Source organism: Cryptotermes secundus, unplaced genomic scaffold, assembly GCF_002891405.2.
Source record: "Cryptotermes secundus unplaced genomic scaffold, Csec_1.0 scaffold1991, whole genome shotgun sequence".
In the NCBI taxonomy this organism is placed as follows: Eukaryota; Metazoa; Arthropoda; class Insecta; order Blattodea; family Kalotermitidae; genus Cryptotermes; species Cryptotermes secundus.
In genome coordinates this window covers 462,834-475,924 of record NW_019743182.1, presented here as the reverse complement: position 1 = coordinate 475,924, position 13,091 = coordinate 462,834, and the positions used below count along the sequence as shown (strand labels likewise).

Below are 13,091 nucleotides of genomic sequence, written 5' to 3'. Positions count from 1 at the left end.
TTGGAAGAGCTTTTCCTTCATTGACACCACTTCAGATCCATTTACAAAGTGTACCGATTTCCTGGAATCATATTAAAGAATGAATACGAAATAAAGATCACAGTCTCAAATTTAATTCTGAAATAGTAACCTTCAGTATGTGTACTCATAGTTCCCATACAGGAACAGGGAGGGAAGAAACTGCCTGCTTGCATATTCTGTCTGAAGATCACCAACCCTCAAGTGTAAGATGCAATGGAAAAAACATCTTGGGTCCTTGTACAGTACCTTGTTCAAATGGGTACAAATTATATACACTCCATCTTTAACCATAAGAGGGGAAGAATCCAGTTCCTTTGAAATGTCAGTAATCTTTACAACATATTACAAATTAAATTAATCTTTACTAATTTGACACAGAATTATACTGAGAAGATTCCAAAAGAAAAAAACAAGTGAAACTCTCAAGTCTCATAACACATGAGTTGCTTCCTCAGTCTGGCATCAATGTCATCCTTCATCTGAGGAGACAAGTGATACCTCTCCAGCTGTCAAAAAATTGTAGCAATAAAATCAATTAATGTCATGGAGCAAAGTCCTTCTTGAGAAGCTAACATTTGTCCAGTTAGTCATAATTTTTTTTGCCTTTTATGGAACTTGAAGGCTGAGTACTAAGTTCACAAGTGCCTGCCATTATTTCCTAGGTAGTTACCGTGTTTCCCTTTCCCCTATCTCAGTTGCACTCCCTTGATTTCCTATCCTCAACCTGATGAATCAATTTCACAGACTCTTACGATCGCTTACGATTTTCATTCTAACCAAAGGTTGTACTGAGTTTTCAAAACTAAGCTGATGGCGTCTGCTACCGTTTCCTTGGTATTTTGGTTTCACGCAAGGTGCACTTGCACAAAACGCCCAAATGGCACTAGCGAGATATACCTACGTATCTTCCTTACACATTACATATTTGGTTAATTTTGTTTGCGAAACACGATTTGCTGTCTGTAGAGTACTTAGATTATAAGAAATATCTGGTCAGGAAATGCAAATTATCCCTTACAGAAAAATATTGTACAGATACTTTGTCGACCTCGTTACTTCCATTTTAAATAACAAAGAATTTCACGTTTTAATTTTCCATTTACGAAAAGCACAAACCCACTTCTACCCACATATTAATTCATCCAAACGTCTTCAACCGAACAGGGTAATCGATCGTAATCGATTCTGGCCGATTCGCACTTGTTTTATATTTCAAACTGTACCAGAAGTTGAATTCCTTATGTATACCTATCAGCTGATGACAGTAGTAGACTTTGTGATTTATTTTTACTGAAACGTGTTAATTATTTTTAAATCTATATATGTCATGTTTTAACATCATGTATTGCAGAAACCATATTTAGAACACCTGCGGTTGGTAACATCCACCCCTAACCTAAAATACAAATTCATGAAACAAGAAATACGAAGTAGTGCGTAGAGTGAATTGGAAGAATGGGAAATATCTTTCAAAAAGACAGGATGTATAAAGCGGCTTGGGATAGTTTCTGTTAGTGACAAGTATAATTGAATGGGAATACATTATCCGTTATTGATAACCTAAGTATTTTCTTCTGCGTGAAAACTATTTTCGTAATACCAGAGTGAGCATATAAATTTATTTCCACATGTGTTTTAAGCATTATAACATTAAACACGTTGTACTTGCTTGTCTGTTTAGTTGATAAATCTCAGTATGTCGGCTTCAGACACATCTAGCGAGGAAAATCTTGAATTATTAAGGGAAGCTGCTGATGTACAATTCATAAATGATTCTATGTTTGCATCAAGAGGGACGGGTGATACATACAAAGGTAGGTTGGTTTTAGTCAGTATACAGATGATAAAGTGATTCTTGATGTATTGTTTAAATAATTACTAGTATTCAGCCTGGGTGTGTTGCATAAAGGTAGTGTTGTGATTTATACAAGTAAACATGACATAACAGATGACTGTACCATCAGCATGAGTGAGAGAACTTTACAAAGTTCCATACACTAACATGTGAAGGTGGAAAGCCTTATAAAATTTGCCCATGATTAGTGCACAGCTATGTTGCTTGTCAGTGTGATGTGAGGCTGTTATGGCCATTTACATTAAGATTGTGGCTCTGGTTATCCTAAATCATAATCTTTAGGGTGTTTCATTTCTGCATTTAATGAGATTGTATGTATGTTGTAGAATATAATGGAATAACAAAGCGAGAGAAACCTCCGTCACTTCGTCCACAGATGAATAAGGAGCAGCAATATAATGACCTGCATGTCACACCAGGATTTCAGGCCTTTGTTGCCAAGCANATGGGTACTCAGACTGTTGTGTCGCATATCACTGAATAGCAAACGTTCTGGTTATCACTATTTCTAATTTGAAAAAAATAAATTATGTATATACAAAAATGGCCTAGGCAATACCATCTGGTCCCTAGTTTTCACGCCATGAAACATGCATGTATTGCCATCAATGAAAAATACCAATAACAATATTCGGTGGGGTGTGTTCACATAATTCTGGTGCTGCTATCTCGTGACGAAATTTGTGCGTACAAGACAACACGTACCAAAGCCGGTGACATTTGCCAAGCTCCAATTATAGCGTTTGACAAACACAAGATCTACTCAAAACTGGTCTGGGATTGCCACCAAACTCTCATGGAACTGGCCAAACATAACAGCGTACAACTGATATGGGTGCCAGGGCATGAGAATATTGCTGGAAACGAAACAGCAGACCAATTGGCCAAGATTGGAGCTGAATATCCGTTCATAGAACCTGAACCAGCCTGTGACATCTCTATAGGTGTCGCCAGAAAGGCAATCAGGGACTGGACAAGAAATACTGGGAATCCTTGACTGGACTCGGGCAAGCGAAGGTACACATATGAGGGCCCTCTACTAAAAGAGCGAAGCATCTGTTGAAGTTATACAGGAACCAGTTACGATGGGTGGTAGGACTACTTACAGGACACTGTCACCTCAAAGGACATCTCTTCAAACTGGGACTAAGTAATAGTCCAACTTGTGAGAGGTGTCAAGAAGAAAATGAAACAGCCATACATATCCTGTGCGAATGTGAGGCCTTAGCTTATTTAAGATTCTGTCACTTGGGTCACTATCAGAAGGGGAGGCACAATTGATCACTGTGGTCGTGGTGCAAGAGCCAAGAAGGCCCAACCCTTATACATTCATTCATTCAAAGCAGGTGACAGCCACAAATATTACTTATGCTGTCATCCGGCAGCAGCTTAACTAGGGTTAACATTTTGTCCACGGCTGTATGCAAATGTAGTGACGGGCTACAGAGGTACTTGTCTTCTGGGGTTGTAAACTGTACGAGGACCAAAGAACAACAGTGATGGATATTTTGTCTGAGAACAGCAAAAGAGAATACCCAAAGTTAATTATAGAGCTCTTAACACTAGTCAAAAACATTTGTACAAGGCTTCTGTAACTTAATAAACAAAATTACTGAATTTATTAAAAAAGAAGTGATCTCTTTCCTTCTGGCTTTCTCACCAATATCCTATACGCATTCATCTCCCCCATTCGTGCTACATGCCCTGCACACCTCATCCTCCTTGACTTTATCATTCTAATTATACCTGGAACAGAGTACAAGTTATGAAGCTCCTCATTATGCAGTTTTCTCCAACCTCCTGTTACTTCATCTCTCTTCAGTCCAAATGTCCTCCTCAACACCCTGTTCTCAAACACCCTCAGTCTATATTCCTCCCTTAATGTCAGAGACCAAGTTTCACACCCATACAGAACTTATAGTATACTCTTAGAATACGTTCCTCTGAAACGTCAGTTTACACAATATCTCCAAGGTGTCACACCCCAGAAGACTGCTTTCTTCACGTTATTCTTCTTTATGCACTTATTATTTATTAAAATAATGACAACCAGTCACTGACCATAAGCACACATAAGCCCTGTGTATGATTGCCATACCCCACTCAGAGCTCTATACCAGTGGTTCTCAACAGGGGCCATATGGCCCCCCAGCGGATCAAGCCGTATTTCTGTGGGGCCGCAGGCAAAATTTGGAAAAAGGGAGGGCCACAAAATTTCACTTCTAAAATAAAATTATTAATAATATAAAAAGAAATAAAAATGCCAAATGGTCAGTACATATAATAACACACTAACTCAATATCCTTGTTTTTGTGTACCTTACTTAGAAGGGACAGAACCTATTGTACTTATACCACAACCTTAGATCTGGGAATTCCAAGTACTGGTAAACAGGTAAGCGCCTCCTCAGAGCGGGTAGAGCCCTAACGAATTATCCTTTATTTTCCTAAATATCTCCCCTTCCTCTCGTGAGTTTTATCCCCACCTTTTCAGTAAATTTCAGGTGTTCTTCAGTTCAGTATTCAAAGTGTTTGGAAGAAGACATTTTTCTGCGCAAGTTCTATTATTGTGGCATTTCCCTACTTTGTAGGTAAGTTACAAACTCCGGCCTATTTGTCGACAAATAAGCATTACATTTCATAATAACTTGAACGTTCATTACAAATAAATTATTAGCTTTCAATAGAATTTGAATGCCCTCTCTCTACAAGAAAAAAATATTGTGAATTGATTACAGCAGTTTTGTATTTATTTGAGGTAGAATGGCTTTCAAAGTAATTTTTATGAATATTGAATTCTAAAATTTTCCACATCTTCAAAAAATTTAGAAATAGGGCAGTCATAAAATCAGTAATCAATATTACACTTATTATAATTAAACAATATGAGGGGGAGGGGCCACAGAACTGAATGAAAGTCAGAAGTGGGCCACGAGCAAAAAAGGTTGAGAACCACTGCTCTACACAACCTGGCGAAACCAAGAACGTTTCCATTTGCCCCGTGAGGTCAATGGATTTTTCCATCAATCTAATCCTTCCAGCCGCTCTATGGCCCTGGGGTCGACTCAGCCTCTAACAGAAATGAGTACCAGGAATCTTCCTGACGATAAAAGGCAGCCAACATGTAAGACTGAAAACCTCACTGCCATCTGTGAGCCGAATGTCCAGAAAATGGAGAAGCCTCGATGTCTCACAACCCTATGTGCCTCTATGGCACTCCTCACCCAGAAACAGGCATTTTCATTTCTTGGAAGAGCTTTTCCTTCATTGACACCACTTCAGATCCATTTACAAAGTGTACCGATTTCCTGGAATCATATTAAAGAATGAATACGAAATAAAGATCACAGTCTCAAATTTAATTCTGAAATAGTAACCTTCAGTATGTGTACTCATAGTTCCCATACAGGAACAGGGAGGGAAGAAACTGCCTGCTTACATATTCTGTCTGAAGATCACCAACCCTCAAGTGTAAGATGCAATGGAAAAAACATCTTGGGTCCTTGTACAGTACCTTGTTCAAATGGGTACAAATTATATACACTCCATCTTTAACCATAAGAGGGGAAGAATCCAGTTCCTTTGAAATGTCAGTAATCTTTACAACATATTACAAATTAAATTAATCTTTACTAATTTGACACAGAATTATACTGAGAAGATTCCAAAAGAAAAAAACAAGTGAAACTCTCAAGTCTCATAACACATGAGTTGCTTCCTCAGTCTGGCATCAATGTCATCCTTCATCTGAGGAGACAAGTGATACCTCTCCAGCTGTCAAAAAATTGTAGCAATAAAATCAATTAATGTCATGGAGCAAAGTCCTTCTTGAGAAGCTAACATTTGTCCAGTTAGTCATAATTTTTTTTGCCTTTTATGGAACTTGAAGGCTGAGTACTAAGTTCACAAGTGCCTGCCATTATTTCCTAGGTAGTTACCGTGTTTCCCTTTCCCCTATCTCAGTTGCACTCCCTTGATTTCCTATCCTCAACCTGATGAATCAATTTCACAGACTCTTACGATCGCTTACGATTTTCATTCTAACCAAAGGTTGTACTGAGTTTTCAAAACTAAGCTGATGGCGTCTGCTACCGTTTCCTTGGTATTTTGGTTTCACGCAAGGTGCACTTGCACAAAACGCCCAAATGGCACTAGCGAGATATACCTACGTATCTTCCTTACACATTACATATTTGGTTAATTTTGTTTGCGAAACACGATTTGCTGTCTGTAGAGTACTTAGATTATAAGAAATATCTGGTCAGGAAATGCAAATTATCCCTTACAGAAAAATATTGTACAGATACTTTGTCGACCTCGTTACTTCCATTTTAAATAACAAAGAATTTCACGTTTTAATTTTCCATTTACGAAAAGCACAAACCCACTTCTACCCACATATTAATTCATCCAAACGTCTTCAACCGAACAGGGTAATCGATCGTAATCGATTCTGGCCGATTCGCACTTGTTTTATATTTCAAACTGTACCAGAAGTTGAATTCCTTATGTATACCTATCAGCTGATGACAGTAGTAGACTTTGTGATTTATTTTTACTGAAACGTGTTAATTATTTTTAAATCTATATATGTCATGTTTTAACATCATGTATTGCAGAAACCATATTTAGAACACCTGCGGTTGGTAACATCCACCCCTAACCTAAAATACAAATTCATGAAACAAGAAATACGAAGTAGTGCGTAGAGTGAATTGGAAGAATGGGAAATATCTTTCAAAAAGACAGGATGTATAAAGCGGCTTGGGATAGTTTCTGTTAGTGACAAGTATAATTGAATGGGAATACATTATCCGTTATTGATAACCTAAGTATTTTCTTCTGCGTGAAAACTATTTTCGTAATACCAGAGTGAGCATATAAATTTATTTCCACATGTGTTTTAAGCATTATAACATTAAACACGTTGTACTTGCTTGTCTGTTTAGTTGATAAATCTCAGTATGTCGGCTTCAGACACATCTAGCGAGGAAAATCTTGAATTATTAAGGGAAGCTGCTGATGTACAATTCATAAATGATTCTATGTTTGCATCAAGAGGGACGGGTGATACATACAAAGGTAGGTTGGTTTTAGTCAGTATACAGATGATAAAGTGATTCTTGATGTATTGTTTAAATAATTACTAGTATTCAGCCTGGGTGTGTTGCATAAAGGTAGTGTTGTGATTTATACAAGTAAACATGACATAACAGATGACTGTACCATCAGCATGAGTGAGAGAACTTTACAAAGTTCCATACACTAACATGTGAAGGTGGAAAGCCTTATAAAATTTGCCCATGATTAGTGCACAGCTATGTTGCTTGTCAGTGTGATGTGAGGCTGTTATGGCCATTTACATTAAGATTGTGGCTCTGGTTATCCTAAATCATAATCTTTAGGGTGTTTCATTTCTGCATTTAATGAGATTGTATGTATGTTGTAGAATATAATGGAATAACAAAGCGAGAGAAACCTCCGTCACTTCGTCCACAGATGAATAAGGAGCAGCAATATAATGACCTGCATGTCACACCAGGATTTCAGGCCTTTGTTGCCAAGCATCTAGTCAGGATCATAGATCGGTATGATTGAGCGAAATGTATCATTATTTCTGAAGTACAGCTTCCCATACTTGTTAAGCACACAACATTAATTTTATACGCCTACATTTTACTGCTGTAGTTTTAGACCCATTTATATGGAAGTCAAAGTCTCTCACAAGGAAGATATTTCAGGTATTCCCTATAAAATAGCTCAGCAACTCTAGTCTGTTAGTGACTCTAATATCTCATAAACATCTGTAATATTCCAGTCAACTTCGAGATGCACACTGGCATTCAAACTTCTTGCCTCTACATAACTTGCTAATAGTTCAGTCAGAATTTACAGTTAATTTGTTCAAGAAGGAGAATTATTAAACTGATGCATGTGTTTGACAGGTTTATTAGATATTTCACAAAACTTTCAACAATTGCTTTGACTGTCATTTCACATGCTGCATAGTAGGAAACCGATTTTCAATTCCCTCACCCTCATGCCTAGTTACTGAATCAAAGCGAAGCTTGAAGGCTGATGGTGGTAGCCGTACATGGGACATACCTGCTTCAATCAGGTTCCATTAAGATTTTGCTTTGAGCAAAGTATCCATGTAGTTTCAGATAATCTGATTTGCTGCATTAGGTGATTAAACTGAAAAGTTTCAAGCATCCTTTCCAATATCAGCCCTATTGTGACCTGTTACAGATAAAACAGAATCCTTCCATTATTTCATAGGTCTTTCGAAACAAGCAGTGTTACCACTGCGGTTCAAGAAGCAATAGCTTGGTGTTCATTGTAACTGCTTTCAAGGTATTACATAGGCAGGATCAGACTGAAATTCTGAATAACCCCTTTTTTATATATACTCGTACATTGCCAAGATGCTTGAGCACAGATTTAATGAATTAAGCTGAGGCAGTTTGGCAAGTTCAGTGTGGAACTAAGCAGATATACCTGAAGATTATGGTCTTCTGAGATGAGATGCCATGTAGTTTGGTAGACAGGTTCAAATGTTTCAGAGGAACATTCCATGCAACTTTCCCTGAAGATTGTGAGAGCAGGTTCCTTCAGAACGGTATCTACCACATAATCTTCTTATTCAACACAAACCTGATTCAAAGTGATGTTACAGAGAACTGGAAGAGTTCGAAGGTGACCAGTCTTCATCCTTGGTGCAGAATGGAGATGCTAAGAGTCAGCCTGATGGAGGAATCCGGCTGTTTGCATCTTCGTCCAGTTATCTGTCTGTAGATACAGCACCTTCCTACAAGAAAGGAAGAAGGCAAGTGGCTCAGGAGGAAGATGAAGATGAACTGGAGAAATGCCGGGCAGTTGCAGTATCTCCACAGTGGGTTATGTCCAGGAAGGAGACTTCTGGTTGGGAAAAATGTGGTAAAGAAGTTTTGGTTGTTAATTCAAATGGGGAAGTCATTGCCCACGAGGGAGCCAAGATGAAAATAAAGACTAATAGTTGGGGTGTGCGTGACAGTACTTTCCATATAGACGTGAAATCTTCCACTCTAGACTCAAGTCTCAAACAGAGAGAAAACTGCAGACAAAAACGAAAGAAAGAAAGAGAGAAAAAGAAAATAAAAAATAAAATAAAAAATGGAGATGTGTTAAAAGAACTAGGCAGCAAAACCAAGTGAGAGAACAGAGATGAGTTGCAAAGACCTTCTGTTAACATCAATAAAGGATGATGATGATTATCTTAAATGGAAATAAAAAATTACAAGTCAAAAATTTTCTGACATTTCGAGCCATAATTTTTTTTTTGAGATGGTAAAGTTTTCCCTATAACCATACAAACTGAGTTGCTGACTTTTTCATCATTTGACCTGCATAAAACAGAAACCATACTAGAAGAAGAGAACAATATGACTACTTTATTTTACACATTAAATTTACATATTTATTATCAATATGCCTTACTGCTCTCTGACATCCCATGTCAAATAAATGGATACACATATTCAAATATTGTCACGATCACATCCACAAAATTACTTTGTTTCTAATCCTATATATTTTCAATACACAACTGAAACAACTTTCAACACAAAGATACCACAAAGTCAGAATAGAGGTGCACCACACATATAGCTCTAACTACTCATACACATAACACATTCTGCATATATGATCACAAGCAAAATTATGTGCAAACACCAGTCTGGTATCTTGATGCACTGTGTTCTTCAAGACTGGGCATCTTATTACAGTGAACACTATAAGTTGCCTTTCCCAGCATTTTCAGCTTCCAAGGTCAAGTTTGTACTATACAGATCTCTAGAAGCCTGTTACTTCAGCATAAAAGAAATAATTATTCTTCAGACATTGTCCCCTGCAATCTTAGGTACCCTGAATTTTCAAGGTCACACAACAAACATGTTGCTATCGAGGATACTGGAAAGTCCCAAAACCCAGCCCTACCCCCCGATGTGTGTGGGTAGCAACACGAGCAACTTCGTACTGTATCTCCATCGAGTTGAACAGTTCCTCTTGCTTCTTCAAGATCTCACTGCCCTCAGGATTAGTGGGTGGGCCACTTGATGTGGCACCACTGGACCCTGTAAGGAAATATAAAAATGAGCGGCATATTCTAAATCTTAAGGACTGTAGTCACTCTCTGCTGACCTTGTTGTTTCACCACTGCTGCTGCTGCTGCTGCCCGAAGACAACGGATACAACCATGGCCTTCCTCGGACAATGACGCCAATGACTGCTCTGCCTCAGATACCATCCTTACCTCTTTTCCCTGCACTTTGTGAGCAGTTGTCATAGTGACATGCTGGGAAGGTAGGAGGATGGGCTGGTGCCAGCAGACACCGGTCTGGTGGTTATGAATTTGCACAGTTCTTTGGGTGGTGACTAGCTTTGCCTGGGATCCATTGAGCTGGAGATCTGGTCTTAACAGGAAAGAAGGAACATGGATGCAGACGCACACACCATGATCACTGAGACATACCTCAGTTTTATTACATAACATGCACACTAGCAGTGATAGTTACACTTATGTTTACAGGAATTAACTTTAATAATGTGATGTACTTCATTTAAGTCACGATGGTTAAATAAATTGTCATGGTACACACTGATCGCTAATAAGTAATGTATCCCAGCTGGCTGAATAGTTAAGTGGTTAATATAGTAATTCCAATGAGCGCAGACTTTGCATCCTACCATTTGAAAGACTGGGAACATACTCCGGGTAGAAGTGGCTTGTTATGAGACAGCAGATAGCTCAGGATCTCCAGCTCCTGTCATAAGTTGCCTCCCTCATGATCCCCAATCGACTTGTTTTGAAAACAAGGAGGTCTCAACATTTTTTCGTTTCCCAATCAGCTATCTTTCTTGGCAAAATCTTGACCTTAAGTTCTGAACGGCACGAGACAGGTCTTTGATGGATAATCTCAAAAACGTCGATTCAGAGAATGCCTACTCCAAAATGACTGGATGAACCTGTCAAATTTCAAGTTCTAAAAGAAAAACCAAGGTTCTGAAACCTCACAAAATTCTAAGAAAGATGACCAATTCTGCCGGCCTTCCCATAAAGAACTGGCCTAAGTCACCCACAACAGTGCAAGAATGGGATCCTCCTCATCTGGATTCCCAACATATGCAAACACACATTAATCCCATTAATAAATATTACTTATAACAACAGCCGGCCATGCTCGGTGATTACAAAAGCCAACTATAAAATATACAAGGACAATATATGCTTTTATTTCCATTCCTACATGTGATTTAAGGTGCCAGATATAAAGTGTTTCTAAAGGAAAATTAGGTGTACGTTGATGGTTGAAAAATCACATACCTCCAGCATTCTTTATGCCCATAAGCCGCTTGAACTTAGCAGTCATTTTTCCATCCTGGTCTTGGGCAAATGTTGTTCCTTCCCACTTATTGTTTGACACTGGAGCAGCCTTCACTTCCTCTGTTTTCCCCTCCTGAGTCTGTGCCTGTCATAGATACAAGTAACTATAAGGTAATCCTTTTTATATCCAACTCCTACTAGTTACAAATTACCTTATATACAAATTTAAAAAGATATGGGGAAAACAAACTCCTTCCATCTGTTGTTCATACGAACTATTTGTACATCAAAGAACATAAAATTTAACACACAGTATACTGAAGGTTCTATTAGGAGCCATCAACATGAAGCTTGCTTATAAAACTGATAAGGTGTTCCTTCCTTCTTCATTCCCCTCGGCACTTCAGCTCAGGGTGAGCTTTGTCCTACTGAACAATCTGCTTCCATTCTTCTCTATTCTTCATCTTTCCTCCCCATCCTTTCACTTTCATTTTACAGAGATCATATACATCCTCCAACCATCTAAGCTCATTCACTGATGTTGATTTCAGTTCAATCCATCCATCCAAGGCCGATTATCTGTTTGCTGAACAATTTAGTTTTTATGGTGTGGGGTCTTTAGCCTCACACCCAATCCCCATCCTGGAGGACCAGGTTTCCTTCGTCTGGCTCCTACACCTTGACCTATCCAGCCTGGGTAGCCCTACCAGGATCTATGCTACTGCCGGCATAGCTCTCCAAGTCTCAGGAGCACTCAAACCCCACCACCACAATAAGGAGAAGACACCATCGGTGGGGGATAATAAGGTGTTAGTTTTATTTTGTATGACCCACATTTCGATATACAGAGATCATCATCAGGTGGTCTCTGATTACATATATGTAATTATCAAATTGTCAGTTAAAATGTGTCCATTTTTACATTTAATTTCCATCAATAAAACAATAATATTCATGTTATATATGGTAGGTTAAAATCAAGAAGATGATAGATATGAGTTCAAAGACCACCTGAGAATTATCTTTGCAGATCGAAAGATGTGGTATACATGAAACAAAACAATGTTAACATCTTAATATCAGTTTTATGATCAACTGCTTTGTTGACGGCTCCTAAAAATATTTTCATACATGTAGACACAATGCAGAAATGATAATCACTCAGCATATGATCATAATGTTGCAATAAGTTTGTAACTTTGGTTACAGAAGGCTTCCAAAAGTAGAACTGTACATAAAGTGTTAAACACAAAATTCCAGGTAAAACTAAGCAGCCTGCTTTCCTACTGAAGACTTCAAGTGCTACAAATTTTATGTTCTTAATATTTTATTCAAATAATGTGCATTTATAATCCAGCAACAGAATGCAATAGAGCCTAGTGTGCTGCACTCATGCAGAGATCATGTAATTGAACTCAGTCAAATTTTCTATTCTTGCAACTATAAATACATCAAAGGTTACTGTTACTATTATCACTTTTGCTGTTGTTAACGCCATACTTTGGAATTTTGTCTACATTAAACTTGTTGGCAACAACTTAAAAGTTCAGCACCACTGTCATGTCTGTTTATGATCTTTATTTACACCAGATTTAAAATGCCTAGCTCCAGTGGTTCATCAGTTACTGCCACGTTTCACATTCTACAAAATTAGCTCCTTATTAAGAGATGCATATTTTTCTAAGTTATGTTGCCATGACTCATCTCAGGACTCTTTTAACATTATGTTACAAAAGCACTGCTCCCACCTCACAAGTTTGTGTATCAGCCATGTTGTCATTATCGATTGTAACTCTATTGCTATCTCTGTAACAGGCCATGGAGACCCACAGGGTTATGAGACATCGAGAC

At 38.2% G+C, this 13,091-nt stretch overlaps 2 protein-coding genes across 7 annotated transcripts in view; one reads left to right on the top strand and one right to left on the bottom strand.

Moving 5' to 3' along the window:
- Positions 1-1,220: 1,220 nt before the first annotated feature.
- LOC111874059 lies at positions 1,221-9,342 on the top strand. Of its 6 annotated transcripts, none has more exons than XM_023869230.2 (5): positions 1,221-1,395; positions 1,703-1,835; positions 2,203-2,303; positions 7,427-7,464; positions 8,553-9,342. In XM_023869230.2, exons 2-5 carry the CDS (start codon positions 1,718-1,720, stop codon positions 9,067-9,069), a joined length of 774 nt encoding a protein of 257 aa, XP_023724998.1. In that variant the 5' UTR covers positions 1,221-1,395; positions 1,703-1,717; the 3' UTR covers positions 9,070-9,342. The 6 variants fall into 6 exon arrangements, with proteins under 6 accessions (XP_023724998.1, XP_023724999.1, XP_023724997.1 ...); XM_023869231.2 differs by having other exon boundaries at positions 1,221-1,531; XM_023869229.2 differs by having other exon boundaries at positions 1,221-1,835.
- The window catches only part of LOC111874058 (arginine/serine-rich coiled-coil protein 2), a 21,555-nt gene continuing 17,744 nt past the window's right edge, over positions 9,281-13,091 (bottom strand). Inside the window, exons 8-9 of the mRNA XM_023869225.2 lie at positions 11,241-11,385; positions 9,281-9,990 (exon numbers count right to left, since the gene is read on the bottom strand). Of these exons, the coding sequence (XP_023724993.1) occupies positions 9,815-9,990; positions 11,241-11,385 (321 nt within the window). The 3' untranslated portion in view covers positions 9,281-9,814. The remainder of the gene's footprint in view (positions 9,991-11,240; positions 11,386-13,091) is intronic.